Source organism: Bos mutus, chromosome 7 (assembly GCF_027580195.1).
Source record: "Bos mutus isolate GX-2022 chromosome 7, NWIPB_WYAK_1.1, whole genome shotgun sequence".
Classification (NCBI taxonomy): Eukaryota; Metazoa; Chordata; class Mammalia; order Artiodactyla; family Bovidae; genus Bos; species Bos mutus.
The window spans coordinates 2,155,337-2,177,879 of NC_091623.1; the positions used below are offsets into that span (position 1 = coordinate 2,155,337).

At 42.5% G+C, this 22,543-nt stretch overlaps 1 protein-coding gene across 3 annotated transcripts; it reads right to left on the bottom strand.

Annotated features, from left to right (window-relative positions):
* Nucleotides 1–748: 748 nt before the first annotated feature.
* IL12B (interleukin 12B) lies at nucleotides 749–20,661 on the bottom strand. 3 transcript variants are annotated; one of them, XM_070374763.1, is made up of 8 exons: nucleotides 20,555–20,661; nucleotides 16,469–16,556; nucleotides 13,020–13,295; nucleotides 12,316–12,433; nucleotides 10,063–10,280; nucleotides 7,310–7,467; nucleotides 5,569–5,694; nucleotides 749–899 (listed from the first exon to the last, which is right to left on the bottom strand). In XM_070374763.1, exons 2-7 carry the CDS (start codon nucleotides 16,554–16,556, stop codon nucleotides 5,569–5,571), a joined length of 984 nt encoding a protein of 327 aa, XP_070230864.1. In that variant the 5' UTR covers nucleotides 20,555–20,661; the 3' UTR covers nucleotides 749–899. The 3 variants fall into 3 exon arrangements, with proteins under 3 accessions (XP_070230864.1, XP_005897575.1, XP_070230865.1); XM_005897513.2 differs by lacking the exon at nucleotides 749–899 and adding an exon at nucleotides 3,973–4,995; XM_070374764.1 differs by lacking the exon at nucleotides 749–899 and having other exon boundaries at nucleotides 5,046–5,694.
* Nucleotides 20,662–22,543: the final 1,882 nt, after the last annotated feature.

A 22,543-nucleotide genomic window follows, 5' to 3' on the forward strand; every position in this document is an offset into this window, starting at 1 on the left:
AGATACCTGCACCCCAGTGTTCATTGCAGCACTACTTAACAATAGTCAGGATATGGAAGCAGCCTAATTGTCCATCAACAGAGGAATGGATAGAGAAGATGTATATACAGTGGAATATTACTCATCCCTAAAAAAGAATGAAATTGTGCCCCTTGCAGAGAAGTGGATGTACCTAGAGACTGTCACACAGAGCAAAGTAAGAGAAAAACTAATACTGTATATTAACACATATATGTGGAATCTAGAAAAATGATACAGATGAACCTGTTGGCAAAGCAGAAATAGAGACACAGACATAGAGAACAAATGTATGGACACCAAGGAGGGTCAGAAAGGGTGGGATGAATTGGGAGCTTGGGAATGACGTGTATACACTACTATGGATAAAATAGGTAACTAATGAGAACCTACTGTATAGTACAGGGAACTCTATTCAATGCTCTGCAGTGACAAAGAGGGAGTATATGTATATATGTACATGTATAGCTGATTTACTTTGCTGTACAGCAGAAACAAACCCAGTGTTGTAAAGCAAGTAAACTCCAAAAAAAAAAAAAGTTATATAAAAAGAAAAAAGGAAATGGGAGACTAGTGAGCAGCTGCTGAGCCTTGCAGCCCATCACACACGGGCATCCACCTGGTGAGAGGCTGGGCACAACCGCTGCCCTGGCACCCAGGCCTGCGTGAAGGAAAATGTGAATCAGTTCTGCTTCCCACATAAGGAGGCTTTTCAGTATGCACGCCTGGTCTCTTCTGCCTTCAGCCCAAAAGCTGATTTTATTTTTGTATTTTACGAGCTTGAGAGAGGGAATTCATTTCCTTGGTATAATATGACCCTCTGGAGAAAGTCTTGTCCAAATATATTTTGCTCACAGGTTCTGTCCTGAAGATGGGCTGTACTGAAATGAAATGGAAAGAAATGATTACAGTCTGATTTATAGGTGAAGTGAATTGGTAGGTTTACGCCAAATTATTGCATCCAGGAAGGTGAAAAGCAATGACAGGTTCTTCCTAGAAGCTGTAAACCTTTATAAAAAGAAATTTTTAGGGTGTACATGCTCTTATGCTAGCTAGCCTGTATTTTAATATAGTCGCTGTATTTGGCCCATTTCTCTTTCACTAGACTACAATCCCTGAGGGCAGCAACTGCTTTCATTGCATCTTGGTATCCCCCATGGGGATGTTTTTGCAACTTTATTTATAAGAAAGGCATTCTACACTGAAGACTGTTTTCAGTCTCAAGGGGCTGAACTGCCTCTTTCTTCCCCACTGGCTGATTAATACCGCCTCCATCCCAACCTGGTTCTTAGAGACATCAGGGCCTCCCAACAATGACTCCTCCATCTTACCACCTCCCAAAAGCATGAGTGATAAATTATGCTTCTTTCAGGTGATAAGTAATATGCTAAGACTATTAACAACAAGCTTTTATTGAGTACTTCTATGGATCAGGTATTTTTCTAAGCATTTTCTGAGTGTTGTTCCATTTAATCCTCACAACTTCCCTGTGAGATAGGAACCGTTATTATCTCATTTTACTGAGGCTTGAGGTGCTTAAGTAACTTGCTCAAGGTCACAGAGCTAGTCAGTGGAAATAACTTCAATTTTCTGGGTGCTTATGGTAGACCGGGTACTGTACTGATCACGATAAACTGATGATCTCATTTCATAGTGCTTTTAACCCTCAAGAGGTAACCCCTCATTTCCTCCTCTTGCACCCCACCATGTGAATCCTGCTGACACTCAGGCTGTCCTTGAAGCAGGCTTCCTGACCATGGCAACCCTACCAGGCTAGGTAGGGTATTACCAGGATCCCACCTGGCATCATTAGGATCAAGTCCTCCAGGGCCTCCCCATGGTTGTGCCAACTCTAAGGAGTAGAACTAGATTTTCTGATGCCAGTTCCTTCCTGTGCTGACCTGGCTCCTTTATCTGACTTGGCCAACAGCCTCCTGTAGATGGGGATCTGAATGTTTAGGAGGATGTCTTTATTTAATTTTCAGTTTATTCATTTTCTATTTTAAAAACAGAGTTGTTTAATGGGTACAGAGCCTCAGAAGAAGAGTAAGTTCTGGAGCTGAATGGTGGTGATGGTTGCAAGACAGTGTGACTGTAGTTAATACTATTGAACTCTGCACCTAAAAATGGTTAAAATGGTAAATTTTATATTGTTTATATTTTACCAGAATTAAAAAACCACACATATGGGTCTGCTTTTCTAACACAACAGTAAGTCTGGGTTGGTTCAGCTCCTTGATGATGTCACTAGGGTCTCAGAGTCTTTTTCTCTTTACTGTCTTAGCATGATGGTTTCTATCCTGGGTTCAAGGTATCCTCTGAAACATTTTAAATTTCATCTGGTCAAGAGAGGAAGAAGGAGGGGAAGGGAGATACTAGCCATGGCTCTGGTTTTTTAAATCAGGTAAACCCCCAGAAGAGTTTTCTTCTACTTCATGAGCCAGAACTGGGTCTCATGGCCTTGCTAAGAAGCAAGAGCAACTGGAAAAGTGATTACTTAGCTTCCCAACCTTTAAGCTGAGGAGGTACATGGGGAGAAGGCCTCTGGGAGTGAGAACTGGTTATGTCTGGTGCTCTGCCAAAGGTCACATGGTCACACAGCAGGGCTGGCCAGGTCCAGGACCCAGGCTCTGGGTTCCCCATCCTGAGCTTTTTGCTGGGACATTTGATGAATTTTTAGTGGCTATTTTCCCAATAAAAAGGACTGTCCTGGAGAGTATCTTTCCAAGAGGAAAACTCTCCATAACTTATATGTAACTGAAATTAATCAACTGCTAAGAGGTTGTGTTAGGAAAGCACTGGGCATTGGTGGAGCCAGGACACCTGAGTGGTGCCCCAGGCTGGCCGGAAGTTTTGGGAAAGGTCCCCATGTCTCTGTGCTGATGAGGTGTAATTATATTTTTCTTGGTTAGTGTTGTTTATTAAGTGCCCAGTAAGTGTTTTGGTATCTCTAGATGAAAGGTACTCAGGAGGATACATATAGTTACTATTAACCAGTCATGTGCTTTCAAGAGTGGGCATATCACACAAGATGATGTTTCAAATGTTGGATTAAGATGACAGAAACTTCACAACATCTGTCCAGACCAGGAGAGTAGTGAAGTCGGGAACACTTAAAATAAGGAATGTAAATAAACATCCCTATTATAATTACCTTGCCATTGCAAGGTAGCCAGATGTGTACATGTGGCTTTTGAAGATAGAGAATGGACACCATTCTCTTTAACTCCACCACTTGTTCTTTCCATGGGAGGAACAAAAGAGGAACTGGCAGGCCCTGGCCATTCTTTGAGCACAGAGTAGGCACATCCCCTTCTCCATCAAGCCTTCTTGGGTGACTCCAGGTTATACCGATCCATCTTCATTCTCACCCCAGGGCGCCATATACAGTGAACATATTAGCACTTAGTGGTGTTGAAGTTAACTTTTCATCTTAGTCTTATAAGCTTTGCCAGGAGTGGGGACTGTTTGGGGGCAGCAACACAAGGATTTTTGGAACTGCTCAAGCCCAGGGCCCAAGCAGTTGGCCAGACACACTGTAAACCCTCAATAAACATCAGAGCTGGACTTACGGGATGGGCTGCCTATGGCTCTACCAGTTGGGAAATTTTTTTCATGATGCTTTGGAAACCAGTAGGATCGATTCCAGGTTAGAAGGTGAAGCAAGAATATCCCATCCCTGAAGGGGCATGATGCAGTTGAGTGCCCTCACAGAGTCCCCTGTGGTCAGACCACAGTGACACTTCCTGAGGTCAGCAAGACACCAACTTTCCTATAAGGGTAAAGGGTCCATTCTGCAAAACCAGAAACGAAATTGCTCCAAGATGGGGTGATTCTTCAACAACAGGGGAAAAATAATGCAGCCCTGATCAACGTGGGAACGGCATAGCCAGTCAACTGAGAAAGTCCAAAATATTATTGCAAAGAAGAATTATATTTTTATTAGTTCACCATCAGAATATAAAAGTAAATAAGTAAACAGAAAACAAATGGAGTCATTTTACAGAAAGTAAATCATTGTAATGGCTTGGCACTTTCTGGTTATATCCACTTGTCATATTCCCTCATGCTGACAAGAAAGAGATTCTTGGCTGCTTTCTCTGCATCTGTCTGCTTCTTTGTGTGGCTATTAAGGAACAACTGGCAATTATGACAATTTTATGTCCTTTGCCATAACTACACTTGTCTTCTCTCTTGAATTGTAAGTTCTTTGTATTTTCCAGACACTAACAATTTCTCCATATCACTCTCCTATGTCTTACAGATAGAAGGCAGTGGGGGCTGCGAGAAAGGCTGAAGCTGAATTTCAATTTCAATCATCTTTTAAAATTCTGAGTTCAGGTATCCAAAGACTAAACTTGCTTAGAGGTGCAGAAAGCCCTGAGTTATCACCACCACTTCAAGGAAGTCTTCGTGGACACGAGAACTAATATCTGCTGTGTAGGACCTTCCCAGTTTGTGTGTTCATGTCTCTTGTGTGTTCACTATCTCTTGTGTTCCCGTTCATCACAAATATATTATGGTGCTGGCATCAGAACATTGTGTTCTTACTGGTTGTCATAAAACTGATGCACTTGCAGCCTCAACTGAAAAGTTGTCAGTATAAATAACACATAAATTCACATTTTGCATAATAAGGCCCATTCCTTATATCAGGTTATGAGTGTATGAAACATATCTTGGCACACAAATGTTAAATAACAGTAATAAATTAATAAATACATAAATTACTTAAATATTTAAATAACATAAAAGTCAGCTGTGACCTGCTAGCTGGAAACACTATAAATAAATTAGCTGATTGTTTCAGTGGGCATTTAGCATGTAAATATAAAAATACAGCAAAGACATCTTTATAATCTTAAAAAAGGAAATTGGTAGAAAATATCTTTGGGGAGGTCTGTTCCGTCATGTCTTTTAAAAATTTAGCATAATGTCTTCCACTTTTCCTCTGAGGTTTCATACTGAGGTTAGAACCTGGAAAAGAATGCCGAGCATCTATGTGGATTCAAAATTCAGTAGCCAACCCTTATTTCACACAACACATTATTTAGGCAGTTGGGTTTTGGGGATTCCATGTCAGAAGGGTCCTCCCCTTCCTTATGTGGCCTAAGATTTTGCTGGTACTATACTTGCCAGAGGTTCTCTTGGGAGTTTTCTTAAAAGACCATCTATCTGATCATGTCATTTCCTTGCTTAAAGCCCTTCAGTGGCCCCAGGGGTCACCAGATAAGATTTTAACTCCTGGTAACAGCTTTCAGGCCACCAGTTCTCTGACTTTCAGCTACTTCTCTCTCTTTGCCTTCCCTTCTGGAAGGGCGGGACCTGTGCCTGCTTTCTTTACTGTAGTGTCCCTGTGCCGAGCATTGTGCTTGGAATACCATGGCCATCAAATAAACACCCATTAATGAACAAATGTACGGTTCTATCTCTGGCGACTATGTGTTAGGCACCGCCCCCCGCTTCCTGCCCCGCACCATCCCCACCATTGTCCTGACCGTGGGTACACTGAGTGCACAAGTCTGGGCTGGGCTTTGCTGGCTTGCTCACCTAACTGCAGGACACAGATGCCCATTCACTCCAGAATGAGCTGTAGTAGCGGTCCCGGGCTTGCACGCGGACATTGGCATCCTTGTGGCATGTGACTTTGGCTGAGGTTTGGTCCATGAAGAGTTTCTGCAAGGGAGAGGGAACTTTTTGACAAAGCAATCACAAGGTGGGCTGGGCATATTTTGACAAGTACAGTCTCCCAAAACATCCACACCTTAGTCTCAGGGCACTACTCTGGGAATTCACAGGGCGTATGTAGAACTTGCGCCACCTACTGACAGAAGCTCTCAGCATAGACACGATTTTTCTACCTTGTAAGCCAAAAGCCTGGAGGAAGAAATTGGTCAAGGCTTCATTTTTTCAGCACAGTTGCCTTGCTTGAAGGCCCCATGTGCACTCGCTCTAGTACTAGGCCAGTGGTAGGCTGAGAAAGATTTCCTCTAGCTGTCCCCTGAATATTCTGAAATTCTATAGTCTGATCCTTTTGTCAGAAATATCTTGGTTCAAACCCAGGCATTGCTGTTTATTAGCCATGTGGCCACAGGATAATGTCTTAGTTTCTCTGTGTCTCAGTTCCTTATTTATAAAAGAGAGATAATCATAATAATCATTCCATTATAGAATTTTATAAAAGTTAAAGTAGCAAAGTATTTAATCATGTAGAAAATGCTCTGTAAGTACTACTATCTATTAATACTATATATTAATAATATATTGAGAAGCACATAGCAAGATTTTAAATAAAATCTAGGTAAAATCTACTCCTGAATAGCCCTTCCTTTCCAGAAAAAAATTCTCAGGAGTTCCTGAATCATCGAATTTCTACCACATATAAACACTATACTGAATAAGGCCTTTATCTAGTGATTTCTAAAACTGGGGTCCAAGGAGTCTTTGGATCTATAAAAGGGCCTCTAGGAACTTGAGATTATGATGCTCAGGCAAGGAAGTTTGAAAGCCAATGTCTGAGACGACGTTCTGTTCAATAAGATAATTTCACAAGCTAGGAATTATCTAACACTTTAGAAGAAACATAGCATGAATGTTCTATCACCCATTATATTCATTCATTAGAAACAATTATTTTAGGCTCCTAGAGCCCAGATTTTCTATATTGAGGCCAATTCTGAGAGCAAAAATTAATGATCATCCATACTGGTGGCAGTAGGGTCTAAGTGCATGGCCTTTGTGTCCTGGAGACTGAGTTTGTGTCCCGGTTCTGCCACTTCCTAACTGGGTGACCTTGGGCATGTCATTCCACCTCTCTGAGCTTCACAGTCTTCACTAGTGAAGTACACATAACACTGCCTGCCTTTCTGGGGTTACTATGAGAATTAAGTGAGATATGCAGGGAAAACCCTCAGCAGAGTTCCAGGCACATAGAAAGTACCAACCAAACATTAGCTGTTACTAGCTCTTGCCTGGAAAATCCCATGGATGGAGGAGCCTGGTAGGCTGCAGTCCATGGGGTCGCTAAGAGTTGGACACGACTGAGTGACTTCACTTTGACTTTCCACTTTCATGCATTGGAGAAGGAAATGGCAACCCACTCCAGTGTTCTTGCCTTGAGAATCCCAGGGACGGGGGAGCCTGGTGGGCTGCCGTCTATGGGGTCGCACAGAGCTGGACACGACTGAAGCGACTTAGCAGCAGCAGCAGCAGCAGCATTATTGATCTTCTCCTTGATGTGGGCCTACGTAAACCTGACTACAGAACAGATGGTATCTGAACCACACCTTACCTTTTCTCTCTTGTTCTTTCCCTGGACCTGAACACAAAACGTCAGGGAGAAGTAGGAATGAGGGGTGCTCCACGTGTCAGGGTACTCCCAGCTGACCTCCACCTGCCGAGAATTCTTTAATGGTCTCAGTTGCAGGTTCTTGGGTGGGTCTGGTTTGACTGTAGAAGAGAGAGAAACAGTTATTTTCCTAATGGGGCTTTGGGGTAAGGTAGTTTTGGCTTCTGACCCCACTTTCGCTGTTGACCAGCTCTGAGCCTAGGTCCATATAATAGTTACTGAACTTCTCTGATCTGGTTGACAGACATGAGTCACCCCTGCAAGTGATGCTCATGCTGAAGCCTGTGGGAGGCAGTCCTCACCAACCGCTGCTTTGGCTGAACCTAAGAGAGACTCAGAATCCTTCTCATCACTGTGCAGTTATACAGGCCTCGGGGGTGGAACCACCTCTGTATGGTGCTCAGAGGAAAGATCTCAGAGACAACAAGACTTACATCTGGGCTGGCAGTGAAGGACCACCCTCTGTACAATCGTTCCCCTCTGCACCAAACTCAGAAAGGGTGGAGCCTCTTGCTGGGGACTAGATGAGAGAGTCCCACTTAGTGCCCTTTCTTTCGCCTTTCATGGAAGCTGACACAGACTTGTCCTGTGGCAGTTAAGCCAACTTGTCTCTATGCTCAGTGACACATTCATTCAATAAAAAGCCCTTGTTATGTGCCAGCCACTGGACTGTGCACAGAAAGCACATCCCTGAGTGTCAGAAAGACTCTGTCCTCAAATAATATGCCTTCTTCTAGAAGGATGTAGGGAGGAGAGGGAGTTCATAGAATGGGCTTGAAACATCTGGACCCAGCACCTCCGCACACAAAGACAAAAGACTCCTATATGTTCCACAAATACTCTTTCCTCTTTCTTAACACAATGACATCTTATTTCCTTTAGGACTCAGACAATGCCACCTCGTCACAGAGACCTTCCCTGGCCACCTCACGTGAACAAGAGCCCACCCTCTGCTTCCCGCCAAAGGCGACTCCACAAATGCTAGAGCAGGTTCTGTGATTCTGTCACACTTTACGGCACGATGCATGGTCACTGGATAAAGGGTGAAGGATTCTGTCACACTTTACGGCACGATGCATGGTCACTGGATAAAGGGTGAAGGATTCTGTCACACTTTACGGCACGATGCATGGTCACTGGATAAAGGGTGAAGGATTCTGTCACACTTTACGGCACGATGCATGGTCACTGGATAAAGGGTGAAGGATTCTGTCACACTTTATGGCACGATGCATGGTCACTGGATAAAGGGTGAAGGATTCTGTCACACTTTACGGCACGATGCATGGTCACTGGATAAAGGGTGAAGGATTCTGTCACACTTTATGGCACGATACACTTTATGGCACGATGCATGGTCACTGGATAAAGGGTGAAGGATATGGCACGATGCATGGTCACTGGATAAAGGGTGAAGGATTCTGTCACACTTTACGGCACGATGCATGGTCACTGGATAAAGGGTGAAGGATTCTGTCACACTTTACGGCACGATGCATGGTCACTGGATAAAGGGTGAAGGATTCTGTCACACTTTACGGCACGATGCATGGTCACTGGATAAAGGGTGAAGGATTCTGTCACACTTTACGGCACGATGCATGGTCACTGGATAAAGGGTGAAGGATTCTGTCACACTTTACGGCACGATGCATGGTCACTGGATAAAGGGTGAAGGATTCTGTCACACTTTACGCACGATGCATGGTCACTGGATAAAGGGTGAAGGATTCTGTCACACTTTACGGCACGATGCATGGTCACTGGATAAAGGGTGAAGGATTCTGTCACACTTTACGGCACGATGCATGGTCACTGGATAAAGGGTGAAGGATTCTGTCACACTTTACGGCACGATGCATGGTCACTGGATGAAGGGTGAAGGATTCTGTCACACTTTACGGCACGATGCATGGTCACTGGATGAAGGGTGAAGGATTCTGTCACACTTTACGGCACGATGCATGGTCACTGGATGAAGGGTGAAGGATTCTGTCACACTTTACGGCACGATGCATGGTCACTGGATAAAGGGTGAAGGATTCTGTCACACTTTATGGCACGATGCATGGTCACTGGATAAAGGGTGAAGGATTCTGTCACACTTTATGGCACGATGCATGGTCACTGGATAAAGGGTGAAGGATTCTGTCACACTTTATGGCACGATGCATGGTCACTGGATAAAGGGTGAAGGATTCTGTCACACTTTATGGCACGATGCATGGTCACTGGATAAAGGGTGAAGGATATGACAAATGGCCAAATCTCCATCTGCCAATTTATAAAGAAGTCTCTTTCAAATGCTGGAGAAAGACTAGTTGGGAATAATTGCAATTAGGAGGGGAAGCTCTGGTTCTGCATATGAATATTATGCTTGAGGGACTGCTCTTGGATTCATCATGGAAGGTGCTTGGGTAGCAGAACAGAAGCATAACCAGGAGCCTGCTTTTTCTGAGGCAGTCTAGGTCTGAATTGCTAGCTGTGAGATCTGGGGCAAGTTGTTTAACCTAACCAGGACTCAATTTCCTCTTCCTTAAAAGCAGTAATTGTATCTACATTGTAATTATTTTGGGGTAGAGGTGAAGAGTAAGAGATAACGCAGGTATAAACCCTCACTCCGCCGCATGGAGCACTGTGAACATGTGATGAATGGCATCATCCTGATTAAGCAACATACAATCAAGCAGACTCACTGATGTCCCTGATGAAGAAGCTGCTGGTGTAGTTTTCATACTTGAGCTTGTGCACGGCTTCTACCACGACCTCAATAAGCAGGCTCTCCTCGGCGGCTGGGCAGGCGCTGCCCTCCTGACACTCCACTGTGTACTTGTTATACTCCCTGTGCTCCACGCTGACCTTCTCTGCTGAGAGCGACGCTGCTCCGCACGTCACCCCTCGGGGGTCAGAGGAGCTGAAATCAAAGACAAGTTATCCTGTGTCACACGACTGTAGGTGAGTCCCTAGCCATTGTAGCTAGACATCTGTCCAAGGATGCAATTTCTCCAATTGGTTTGATTTCTCTCAAGGGGATAGCAACTGCTCTCCCCATGAGACCAAGTGTAGCTTCAAAAAGTAGTACAAATGATTAGACACAACTCTGCACTTATATGCCTCTGGCCTAAATGAATCTGAAAATTTTTGGATCCAAAGCTCCTGGTTAAATCTCCTTATCAAACATTTTAATTCATTTTCCTGAACAAAAATCAATACATACCTATTCTTAAGAAGATAAAGATAGTGTATAAATGAAATGTATATGCCTCTTTTAACTCTAGTCCCCCTTTTAACCATAATCTCATGCCCTAGATATAAATACAAATACTTTTCCTGGCTTGTTGTATCCCTCCAGACATTATTCTATGAATATTCAAAGCAGTCATTTATCCACATGTATATATACATAAGAACTTTCCAGGTGGTGCTAGTGGTAAAGAACCTGTCTGCCAATGCAGGAGACGTAAGAGATGCAGGTTCAATCCCTGGGTTCAGAAGATCCCCTGGAGAAGGGCATGGCAACCCACTCCAGTATTCTTGCCTGGAGAATCACATGGACAGAGGAGCCTGGTGGGCTACAGTTTATGGGGTTGTAAAGAGTTGGACACGACTGAAGTGACTTAGCACGCACACACGTATATGCATATACATGTGTTTGTCTATATATACATATATCGGTTTTATTTTTATGAAAAAGGATCAAATTATATATATATATATATAAGATATGTATTTTATAAGTTTTAAAAAATTCTAACATATTATTATATTATATATGTTGTTGTTTAGTTGCTAAGTTGTGCTCGACTCTTTTGTGACCCCATGGACTGTAGCCTGCCAGGCTCCTCTGTCCATGTGATTCTCTGGGCAAGAATACTGGAGTGGGTTGCCATTTCCTTCTCCAGGGAATTTTCCTAACCCAGGGATCAAACCTGCATCTCCTGTTTGGGAAGCAGATTCTTTACCATTGAGCCACCAGGGACACCCATATTTACATACATATGTATGTATATATATAATTCTGCAACCATCTTTCCCCCTTCTGAACATATGGAGTATTCCATGACACACCACATGGATTGGGTTATTCATTTTGAAGACTGCACAATAAGAGGGGGTATAATGTACCTCACTGTTTAATCTTTGCCCTGCAGATTACCAAGAACATCACGATGAACCCTTGCATCTATGTCTCTGTGAACTTGTATAAGCATTTCTTTAGTAAGCACTTTCATTTTAATGATGAAATAGTAAGACTCCAATGGTTTATTCAGTTAAATAGTGGCCAGGCCAGGGTGATCACGTAGGGTTTGTTCTGTTAGCCTGTTTTGTTTGGGAACTTAGATGAGAGGGAAGGAAGTCACATAGAGGGCTAACGTAGGTTCCGTACCAAGGGAAGTGGTTTCTTGGGGTAAGTTCAAGTGCATTGGACAAACAGTGAACTTCAGATTAGTAGTGCCAGCAGAAGAAAAAGGAGTTGAAGTGGCCCTGGGAAAATTTTTAGAAGCTTCACAGAGCTTTTGGAGTTGGTCTTAGGGCTTACAAGATACATGCCCTAGGGCTCTTGTTTCTATTTTTGACTCAAGGTGCAATTTTGACAAGTCCTTCATAGCTTTGATTTCTCCTTTTATTCTCTCCCTGTGGTGCTATGAGCCTTAATGAAGCATTGCCAGGCAATTTGGTTGTATGGGTTCATACATAGCAGAGGCTATTCCAAGCCCCAATAATATCCTGTTCTAATGCTTACATTTATTCAGGCAACTAGCATAAACCTTCATGTTCTTTCCCTAATTTAGGCAAGGGTGTGTATATGCGGAGGGGGGGATTAAAAACATAGGATTGCTTTTATTTTCTGCCTTCTCATTAACCGATAGGGTATTGCTAGGTTGCCCTTATTTTCTTAATGAGAAAGTTCAAGAAAAATGCTGAGAAACCCCAGCGGTTTCACTTACCCTCTGCTGCTTTTGACACTGAATTTCAAATCAGTACTGATTGCTGTCAGCCACCAGCAGGTGAAGTGTCCAGAATAATCCTTTGCCTCACATTTTAAAAAACTCTTAGCTTTGGGTTCTGGATTTGAAAAGAACAAAAATTCAATATTCAGGGATTTTCTTTCTTTTAAAATTGCAGATTTGTATTGCCATAAATTACAGACCACTGTATGGTATAAGAGTGAAGATTTTCCATTTATGTCCTAGGAAAATGCTGCTGTTCCCCTGGCAGGCAGTTCAGTGAGGACTGGGAAGGTCCCAAGAGGAAGTTGATTCTGTAGATTATACTACACACCTAACATATCAGAGGGAGGTATTAATTTCTTTCAAGGCTATCAGCCCAGAGTTGAGTTACGCACACTGCACGTTAACTTCCATTAGTCATCCAATCATATTACTGCTATTTGAAAAGAACCTCAGGAAAAGCATCTAGATGCCCTCTGAAACTCTCTCAACAGGAGATTTTGATGGTTGATAATCCAAAGTGTCCAGCAAAGGAAAAACAAAGCAAAGGAAAATATAGGTTTTCGGTGGTTTCAGTAAGGGACTTGGTATGACTTCATTAACCACATTAAGCCTGTCTTGCCTTTTAAATTCTAAATTTTTTTTTTAATCTCTTATGGATCCAAAGAGAAAACTGACACCATCGAAGGGGATGGGATTACCTTTCTGATCCTTTAAAATATCAGTGGACCAAATTCCATCTTCCTTTTTGTGCAGCAGGAGGAGTGAACGACTCAGAGCCTCGCCTCCTTTGTGACAGGTGTACTGCCCAGCATCTCCAAACTCTTTGACTTGGATGGTCAAGGTTTTGCCAGAGCCCAAGACCTCACTGCTCTGGTCTGAGGTCCAGGTGATGCCGTCTTCTTCAGGAGTGTCACACGTGAGGACCACTGTTTCTCCAGGAGCATCAGGATACCAATCCAATTCTACAACATAAACTGGAGAGCACAGGGATTGGAGAACTGGACTGTGTTTTTTGTATCACCTGGGCATCTGAATGGCTGAAGCACAACCTTGCTAATAACAGCAAATGCTTGCTGAAGATGACCTCAGGTTACCAGGCTTCACTTGGGTTCAAAATTGTGGAAGAGAGAAGCTGAGTGTAATAGCTGCCACTGACTGATTGTCAGGCTGCCATTAATAGTTAACTTCTGATTAGCTGGCAGATGAGGAAGACCTTGATATACCAAAAATTACAAACAGCACAATACTCTTTCTCAAAGTCTTGGTGGACATAGGAAACTTCCAGCACAATTCACGTTCATAGAGAATAAATGCTGAAAAAGACTGATGAGGACTGAGATCCTGTCCCCACTAGCTGGCTGGGGAATTTTGAGAAAGATACTTAATCACCATGAGCCTCAGTTTCCTTGTCTGTAAAATGACAATAATAATAGTATCTGCCTTGTCGGTTTGGCTGTGAGGATTAAATGAAAAAAGCATGTAAAACACTTAGCACAGAATCTGTCACTCAGAATTAGTTGTTATTGTTATTCACAGACCAAAGGTTAGACAACTGTGCCAGAAACTGCTTTCCAATTTTCCACAGGGATTGAAGGATTTATTTCCTACTGCATGAAACTCACCAATGGAGATTTTCATTCCCTCTGTGTTTTTAAAAGCGACTTTACACTCTTACGAGGCAGTTCAGTAGATCTCAGTCTTCCCGTTTTATAGAGAAGGGTACTGAGGCCCATGAGGTTAAGCAAGGTTGCATCAAGTTAGAACCGCAAGAGTTATATCTCAGGCCTTTGCCCTGAACCTCTAATACCAGCATCTAAACTGGCACTTGAGGAATGGCCTAATATCTCATTTTGAAGAGTATTTCATATCAAACCTTCATTCATTCATGCATCAATTATTAATTAAATAGAACTGTTTAATGCAGTGGTTCTCAGTGCATGATCATCCAACCACTATCAGCAGCATAGTAGTTGGGCTCTGTTAGAACTACAAGTTCTCAGTTACTGAATCAAGAACTTTGAGCTGGGTCCAGTGACCTATTTGTAATCTCTGCAGATGATTCTGAAACCCACTCTAGAGAGCCATGGTAGTTAAAAGCCCGGATATTGGAGTCAACACAGGTCTGGGTTAGGACTCAGCTCTATCTTTTACACTGTGGCCTTGGGCAAAGCACTCAATTACTCTAAGCTTCGAGTGTCATCATCTTTAAAATAAGCAACATATTAGAACTTGTTTCAGAAGGTGGAGATGTGGTTTACAAGAGCTAATTCATCTAAGAGCTTGACCCAGTGTCCTTAAATGCTCTGTCACTGCTGGCTCTTGTGATTGGCATCCCAATGTGAATCGTTATGGAATATAAAGTTCCCACTTGACATCAAAGGGATTTATAATTACTGATGGGTAACACAGACCTGATGTAAAAGTACCTGGGGCCCAGCTCTGAAAATGGTCAGCTGTGCCGATATAAAACTACACGGCACCTTCGACTTTCTCTGTCACACTGGTGACCGACCAGCAGGGCTATTTTCCTGTCACAATTAAGACTCAGAAGACAAAGACACCTGTCCAAGGGCAGGGGAAACAGCTGCATGAGGAGATGTGTCTAGAACCTAGCGCCCGGCGCATCTCGTCTCATTGCCAGAGTCGCATGCCCTCTCATTGTTTCTCACTTTGACTTTCTGGAATTTCTGTGGTTTACCAAATCAGAAGTAACTCAGGGCAGGCTATGCAAGGGCCATACCTCCTGAGCTCGCTCAAAATCCCAGAGCTGGAAGGGTTTGGAACAGTCATCTGGCTCAGACCTTTCTCTTTATTCAGGGGAGGGTCTAAAACTCTCAGACTCTCCTGAGGCAGAGTAGGGGTGGTTGGATCCTTGTCTTCCGTAAATTCTTAAGAACAGAGGAAGAGCCCCAGATTTCTTTCAGGGACCCACTGTACTGTGTTCTCCTCGCTACTGAAAGATGGTTTCTCATGATCAGCTGCAATGTCTTCACTGTAAATGCATGCCTATTTCCTCTTGCTCAGCTGTCTGAGGACAGAGGAAACAATTGCTTCATGTCCTTCTGGTAAAGCCTTCTTCAAATATTTCAGTGCATAAGCATTGAAGTGAGACAGAATTGGGGTCAAGTTCCTGTTCCACCCTTACTGGGTGAAATTTGGTAAGTTACTTAATCTCTATAGCCTCTACTTTTAACATCGGTAAAATGGGGTATAAACACTTCCTATCTCTTATGGTTGTTGTGAGAATTAAATGAGATGCTGTTCTCAATAAACATTATTATTATACAATTAAAGATAGTAATTGTCTATGTTATTACATTGACATCACGGAGAAATATCTGAGGGCTTTTCAGGAACAGCTAACAATCTGTTAATACACATTTGTTGTGTGTGAGATACTAGAAGGATAGAGGGAATCCCTTATTATAATAATAAGTATCTATTATTCTACTTATAATTTTTATTGATCACTGGGATAATAAATAGATGGCCTTGAATCACCAGACACATTATTTTAAACAACCAAAACAATAATACTAGCTAACATTCACTGTCACTTCGTCATCTGTTGAGTTGTCTTCTGTATTCACTAGTATATTTAATAATCTTTGTAGTAGATATCACTTCGTAAACTTCAGTTTACTTGAGGGAACTCAGGCTCAGAGGTGACCCAGCTCAAGGTCACATAACTAATAAATGGCAGAATCAGCTCTGAACGGAAGTCAATGTGGGTCTAAAATCCTGTGCTTTCCCCAAAGTGCTTGGTCAGAGGTAAGTCATCTCAGTGCCAGCTGAGGGGCTGATATTGCATGGTGGGGGAAGACATAGTTCTTATACTTTTCAAATCCCTCACTTTGGAATCTTAATCATAACATACAGCTGATTTTTAGTAATACTGGTAAAGTCTGTATCTCTTTTCCTACCATAGTCCACCAAAAGCTCCTTCTCTGACATTTAATGTGAGAGCCAAACAGTCAAGCCATACAATACAGATATCCTCAAAGGTGGAACAAGGACAGAGGGCCGCCGTTATCCCAGAGTGAAGTCCCAGTGCCTGCCCATTTCAGTCTAATTTCTCAACAGGACTGCCTGACAGTCCTGGCTTAGGCCCTGGGACCTTCGAAGAGAATCAGGAAAGGCTGGTTACCATTTTTCTCCAGTTCCCACATGGCCACGATGGGAGATGCCAGCAAAACCAGGGAAAACCAGGAAACGACCAACTGCTGAGGGTGCATCTGCATGAGGGGCAGAAACAGAGGAGGAGAAGGAAGAAAAGAAAAAAGAAGAGGGATAGGAGAAGAGAAAATGTCAGTAGTTACACAGTCACATTTGCAAGCCATATTCACATTCTATGTATTCCATTTGTCTTTAATCTTTTCTTCCGCTTCCTTCTCTGTGCTGTTAGGTTAATTTGCAGTGAATTCCAGGAGCCCTCTGCCAGTCTCTGGGTAAGAGCATCTCCAAACAGAGAACCACAGATGATCTGGAGCTGAAAGAGACCTAAGGCCAGCCATCTGATACAACCCTCTTATTTTTAAGATGAGAAACCTAAGGGTCAGAGAAGGAGCGTGACTTGTCTGGATTGACATTCAGTCATTATTTACTCCCTAAGTAGAGGGTACTGAGCTAGAACAGCTGAAACTGAAAAGGATTTTTACCTGGATCCTGACTTCCAGGAGCAAATAGTTTCATTCAACAAGTATTTCTTAAGTCACTTTGTTAAATGCCTATCCTCTGGTTGGGGAAATAAGCTATATATCCACATTATTGTAGCACAAGGCAGAATGTGCAGTGACACTCCGGACTGTAGGATTTACGTTGTGGGGTGGGGGAGTCAGATTTGAAGTGATCTTTCAAGTTCTGGCAATGAGTTCAGTCCTTGTTAAAGAAGTCTCCTTTCTCTCCTGTTTAGGCTGTAATTGTTCCAAACACAAAGATTATTTCCTCCCATGTAAGGTATCCAGTGGTTCTCAAACTTGAGTGTATGTCAGAATAACCTGGAATCCTTGCTAAAGCACAGACTGGTGACCCCACCCCCTACCCTGACCCTAAAATAACTAATTCAGCAGTCTGGGTGTGGGAATCTACATTCCTATAAGCTTCCAGGGGAGGCTGGTATTGCTGGTCTGAGGACTACTCTTCAAGGTCCATTGATTTAATATATGTCCAGGGTCCAGAGCCCCTGAAAATCAAGATGTTCCTTGGGAGAAGACCATAAAATACTGAATATCTACCACAGAGTAATTAAATGTATACTTTTGTGCTAAATCAGCCATATTATAGTGAATTCACCATGTTACAGTGAAACTCAGTCAAGATTAGTATTCAGGGTTTATGAAAATTTTCAGACTGAAAATTAGATGGAGATTGTTATTTATTTTCAATCTGACACACCTCTATCCATCTTGGCTCTCCAATGTTCTGTAGGAATATAGTTTCAAAAACCACTGGTCTATATGAAGACCAGACTCAAAAAGTTTTTGGCAAAATACCTTAAAAATAAGCACCCCTTGGTCAGGGTGACTAAATATTGACAAATCATGGCTGTCAGAATGATGCTAATCCTAGGGGCACTTTGCCACCTACTTTATTCCCTTATATTATAAAGGTTATGAGTGGCAGAGTCAGGACTAGAAGTCAGCCCTTCCCAAGCACCATCAGCACTCTTGTCAGGGTCACAGACAAGACTTTAGTTTAGTTTAGTTCAAGTTGTGACTGTAGCGAAATTCTAGTTGCCACAGAGGACCAGTTATTACATTTGTAGGCATGGAGTCCAGCAGCATGGGCTTGAATTCTGGTTTGAGCACTCACTAGTTGCTTTATATTGGCCAAATTACTCTCTGAGCCTCAGTTTCCTCATCTCTAAAATGGGTATAAGACCCATTTCTAAGCATTGTTGAGGGAATGCAATGAGATGACATATTATAGAAGCCAAACCAAACATATTAGCTTGTACCCAGAAGAAGAAATAAAGTAAGAGTTTAATTTCTCTCTTGTGCATGATGGACAAATTAAAAAGTCCTGCCTGTATATATATACACTACTGTGTATAAAACAGATAACTAATGAGAACCTACTGTATAGCACAGGGAACTCTGCTTGTGCTCTGTGGTGACCTAAATGGGAAGGAAATCCAAAAAGAGGAGATATATGTATACATATGGCTGATTCACTTTGCTGTACAGCAGAAACTGACACAGCAGTGTAAAGCAACAGTGCTCCAATAATAAAATAAAATAAAAATGAAAAAAAAGTCATGCCTGGCTATAGGGAAATGCCCAGAGGCACTGCAATTATACAGGCCTATAAAACCCAGATGTCAGCACTCTGGGAATGAAAAAACAGAGATTCCTGGCACCTTCTGGTGAGTCCTTTATGCTCTCTTAACACTGGGGTTTTCCCTTTAGCTAGGTGCCCAGCACTTCCTCTCCGGGCCTCAGATGCATCTGAGAATATCAGGTGAACCATACTTCACAGTCAAGAGGGCCTTGGTGATGGTTCTAAGAAGCAACTCCCATTTTTGTATCATCTACATTTTAAACCACAGGACAGTGGCAGAAGGTGGAGATGGTGCTGGGCTACTCTCTTAATCAAATGCAGGGGAAACCACAAAGAGGCTGCCTGCAGTTACCCTGTTGTTCTCTTGATCATCTGATACCATGGGCTTGAATTCTGGTTCCACCACTCACTAGTCATATGATATGGGCCAAATTACTCTCTAAGCCTCATTTTCCTCAGCCGTAAAATGGATGTAATACCCATCTCAAAGGGTTGTTGGGCTGTATCCCACAGACCACATTTTCTCAACATGCTCAATTTGAGAGTTTTAAGGATTAAATGTTGGAAAATGCAATTTCACAGGTTTTCTAAACTCTTGAAACCTTTATATGATGGATGTCAGATCCCTAGATACTGTAGTGTGTTAAGGCTCCCTAACTCTGGTGTTAACATGGGCATGCCAGTGACGTTTGGCTGAGTGTCTCTCTTTCAAGTTTTATTTCGTTCATTACTTTTTAATCAGAAAAGAGAATTATCATTTAAAGATAAAAAGACATAGTCACAGAAGGCATGTGTAGCAAATGCAAATGGTCCTAGTTTTAGACATAGGCAGCTCTGTGTTGGCATCCCAGCTCTGCCGCTTTTTAGGTGTATGACTCTGGTCAAGTCACTTGCTCTCTTTGAGGCTCACACTCCTAATCTGTAAAATGGTCACCCTGTTGTGATAAAATGATAATGAAATAATTCACATAAAGTATTCAGCACGGTGCCCTGATGAAGGCAGGACTCCCGGCGGTTTCCTCTCAGAGCTCCATTCCTCCTTTGACAGCACCTACTTAAGACAACTGCAATCATATTGCTGCTTCTTTCACGTTTGTTTCCCCTACAACACTGAGCTCTCTGATGGCAGCAGCCACATCTGTCTTATTCTATACTTTGTCCCCAGAGTCTAGCAGAGAGAATCTATCTTAGAGGGATTTCATTATTAGAAGAATGGATGAATGGACAGAAACCATAACATCTCAGACCCCAATAAAATGAAGTCTAAGAGGCTGCCCAAATTCTTTCTAATACCTTGAAATTCCTCATTTGAAAACAAAGTGGGCCATCAGCTCAGGTTTAGTAATCTCTTTTTTAAAATGATATTTTAAACTAATGATTATTTTTTTAACCTGAAAATTATTGTGCATGATTAACCTGGGCAACCATCAGATACCAGTATAGTAGAGATGATCATTTTTCCCTCTTCTTACAGATTTTAAAACTTCACAAAGTAATTTTAAACATTGGAGTTGCTTTCCATTGTTTAAGTGATTAGTTAATCCAAAAGATCTAGATAACCCAACTATTAATCTAGTTGATTGTCACAAACCCACCACAAATATGGGACTAACTATGCTAACAATATACAGTTATGAGGTCTAAGCATGAATTCAATTATTTCTTGAATTTATTATTACTTATTGAATGAAAGGCTTTTAGTAAGTTTACAATAACAAGGGAAGCACCACTCACTTTAGTTCTATACAATCCTTTAACTGATGAATGTTAATATTGAAGAAAACATTTTTATACACATACTACTTTAAAATAAGACAAACCTTTCTAAAAAATATGCTTTCCTTCATAGACCTTAGTAAATAATTATTATTAGTTGACTTTTAAAATGAATATTTTATACCCCTGGACAGCCTGTGGCCTGTGGAAGGGGCGACAGGGGCAGGGAAATGCTTACCTTGCTTCTGCTCCTGCTGCAGAGTTCGCTGGGTCTGAAACAGTTGTTTCTGCTTCTGATGCTGCTGTTGCTACTCTTGGAGCTTATATACCCTACTCCTAACAAGCTTTCTGATGGAAACTTAAACTAGAAACTGACTTGTTCCAAATTGCAACACTGAAAACGACTCTCACAACCTTCTGGGGAATTTCAAGCAGTTCCTTTTTTTCTCTCTCTATGTGTATCAATAGCTCAGAGGGAACACAGGCATCAAAATCCCAGGTAGTGAACTAAGAGGAAATGACTTTCGGGTGGAGAAAAAGGAAGGAGATGGGATGCTCACTTCTTTGAGTTGACATCATGGCCGAAGAGATCAGAGGCAGTAAGAGGCAACCTCCCTGGACTCCGCAGACAAGAGAAGAAGGAAGAACAAGGAGACGTCGAGCCGGAGGATGAGTTCAGGTCAGGATCCAGCAATTGTATGCTGGAGGGTTGGAAAGCAAAATCTACGGTCCTCCTGAAGTCAAAGAGGATGAGATGAGGGCAAAGGTTTAGTATGTCCTGAACGCCCTTCCCCATATTACGCCTTTAACGTGTGGATTTCAGAAACATACTCTTACTACCCATTGTGTCCCTGCCAACCCTCCAACACACTGTGCACACTCATCAAGACACAGCCCTGGGAAGATGATAAACATGTATATTACTAATAACACTCAAAATATGTAGGAATACTGTCTACGCTCACAGGTACTTACTGATAGACGGATGTGAGCAGAAAGTGAAATATCCACAGGCATGTATACAACCAATGCCACACTCAAGGTACACTTCTTTGGGCACCCAGACTTCACACTCATTTTCACACAAATCTATGACCCTAGGAGCTCTACACAGATGCACAGAGGTAGCAGAACTATCTGAAGATTTCCAGCAGAGTTTAAGAGAGGTGCAAAGGTGTACATCTGTTTTAGACACCCCGATTCCCATCTGCGCACGAACAGAAACATTAAAAACACCTACACCAAATACTACAGGGAGCAAGTGCAGGCCGTGCTCAAATACGTACATCGCCGACAGAGGGCGCTGCTGCGAAACGGTCCCCGCGCAGCGCCCGGGGTCCGCGCGTGCTGTACTGACTTCTCCATCCAAGCCTCAGGTCCCAGCCGCGAGGGAAGTTCCTGGGGCCGGCCGGGTTTAAGGTGGGTGCAGATTTCCACACTAAGTTTCCTCGCAGTCTCAGTCAGGGAAAACGGGGAACCCGGGCGAGAGCGGCGGAGCTTCCCAGCCGCACTTCCTCCCTCCCGCCGCTGTCCCGACCGCGGGAGGGCGGGGGCGCTTAGCAGGCAGTCCCACTGGTTATCCAGCCCTGTGCTCTGACTTGGGCGGAGACGGTACCTCCAGCTCAGAGGGGCATCTCCGGGGTCCTCTGCCCTCCAGGCTTGAAGGTGAACGGAGTTCTCAGGTTAAACAACAAAGCACAACGTCGTATGTTTGAGATATATGGTTATGTGAACAAAGTAGTTCACATAAGGTTCTATTGTATGTTGGTGATATGATACTGTGTGTGTGTGTGCGCGCGCAGGTGTGTGCATGCGCTTTTTACAGTGGGCATCCCTTGAGGAGTATAGCTAGGCAGTGATGGGGCCTTTTCACAGTTTGACTTTTTTGTTGTTTTTATATAATATACACATATATTAAATATGTATTAAAATATGTACCAGGTCGAGGAGTCCTTCCTGTAAAAAGACATATATTTCCCCCAGCAAGTCATCAGTGGCTACTGAACAGAAAATTGAAAATGAATTTAACATGACTTTTACTAATTCATTTACAATGGCTGCACCAAAACAGATGAGACCTTTTGTGACCCTTTGTAAATATATACATACATAAAATAAGACAAAACATTTTAAAATGTTCATAAAATCTTCTTCAAAATTAAAAAAAATTGATCTGAAGCATAAAATCTAAGTTAAAATAGTGTGCTTGTTATGCAAAAAATAAAAG

What these genes read in the sequence shown, in the direction of transcription:
- IL12B (XM_070374763.1), bottom strand. Translation starts at nt 16,556, where the DNA reads ATGCACCCTCAGCAGTTGGTCGTTTCCTGGTTTTCCCTGGTTTTGCTG. An exon ending in GTGGGAACTGGAGAAAAATG is followed by an intron (nt 13,296 to 16,468) that starts GTAACCAGCCTT and finishes TGTGCTCTCCAG; the next exon opens with TTTATGTTGTAGAATTGGAT. An exon ending in CTTCTTCATCAGGGACATCA is followed by an intron (nt 7,468 to 10,062) that starts GTGAGTCTGCTT and finishes TCTCTTCTACAG; the next exon opens with TCAAACCAGACCCACCCAAG.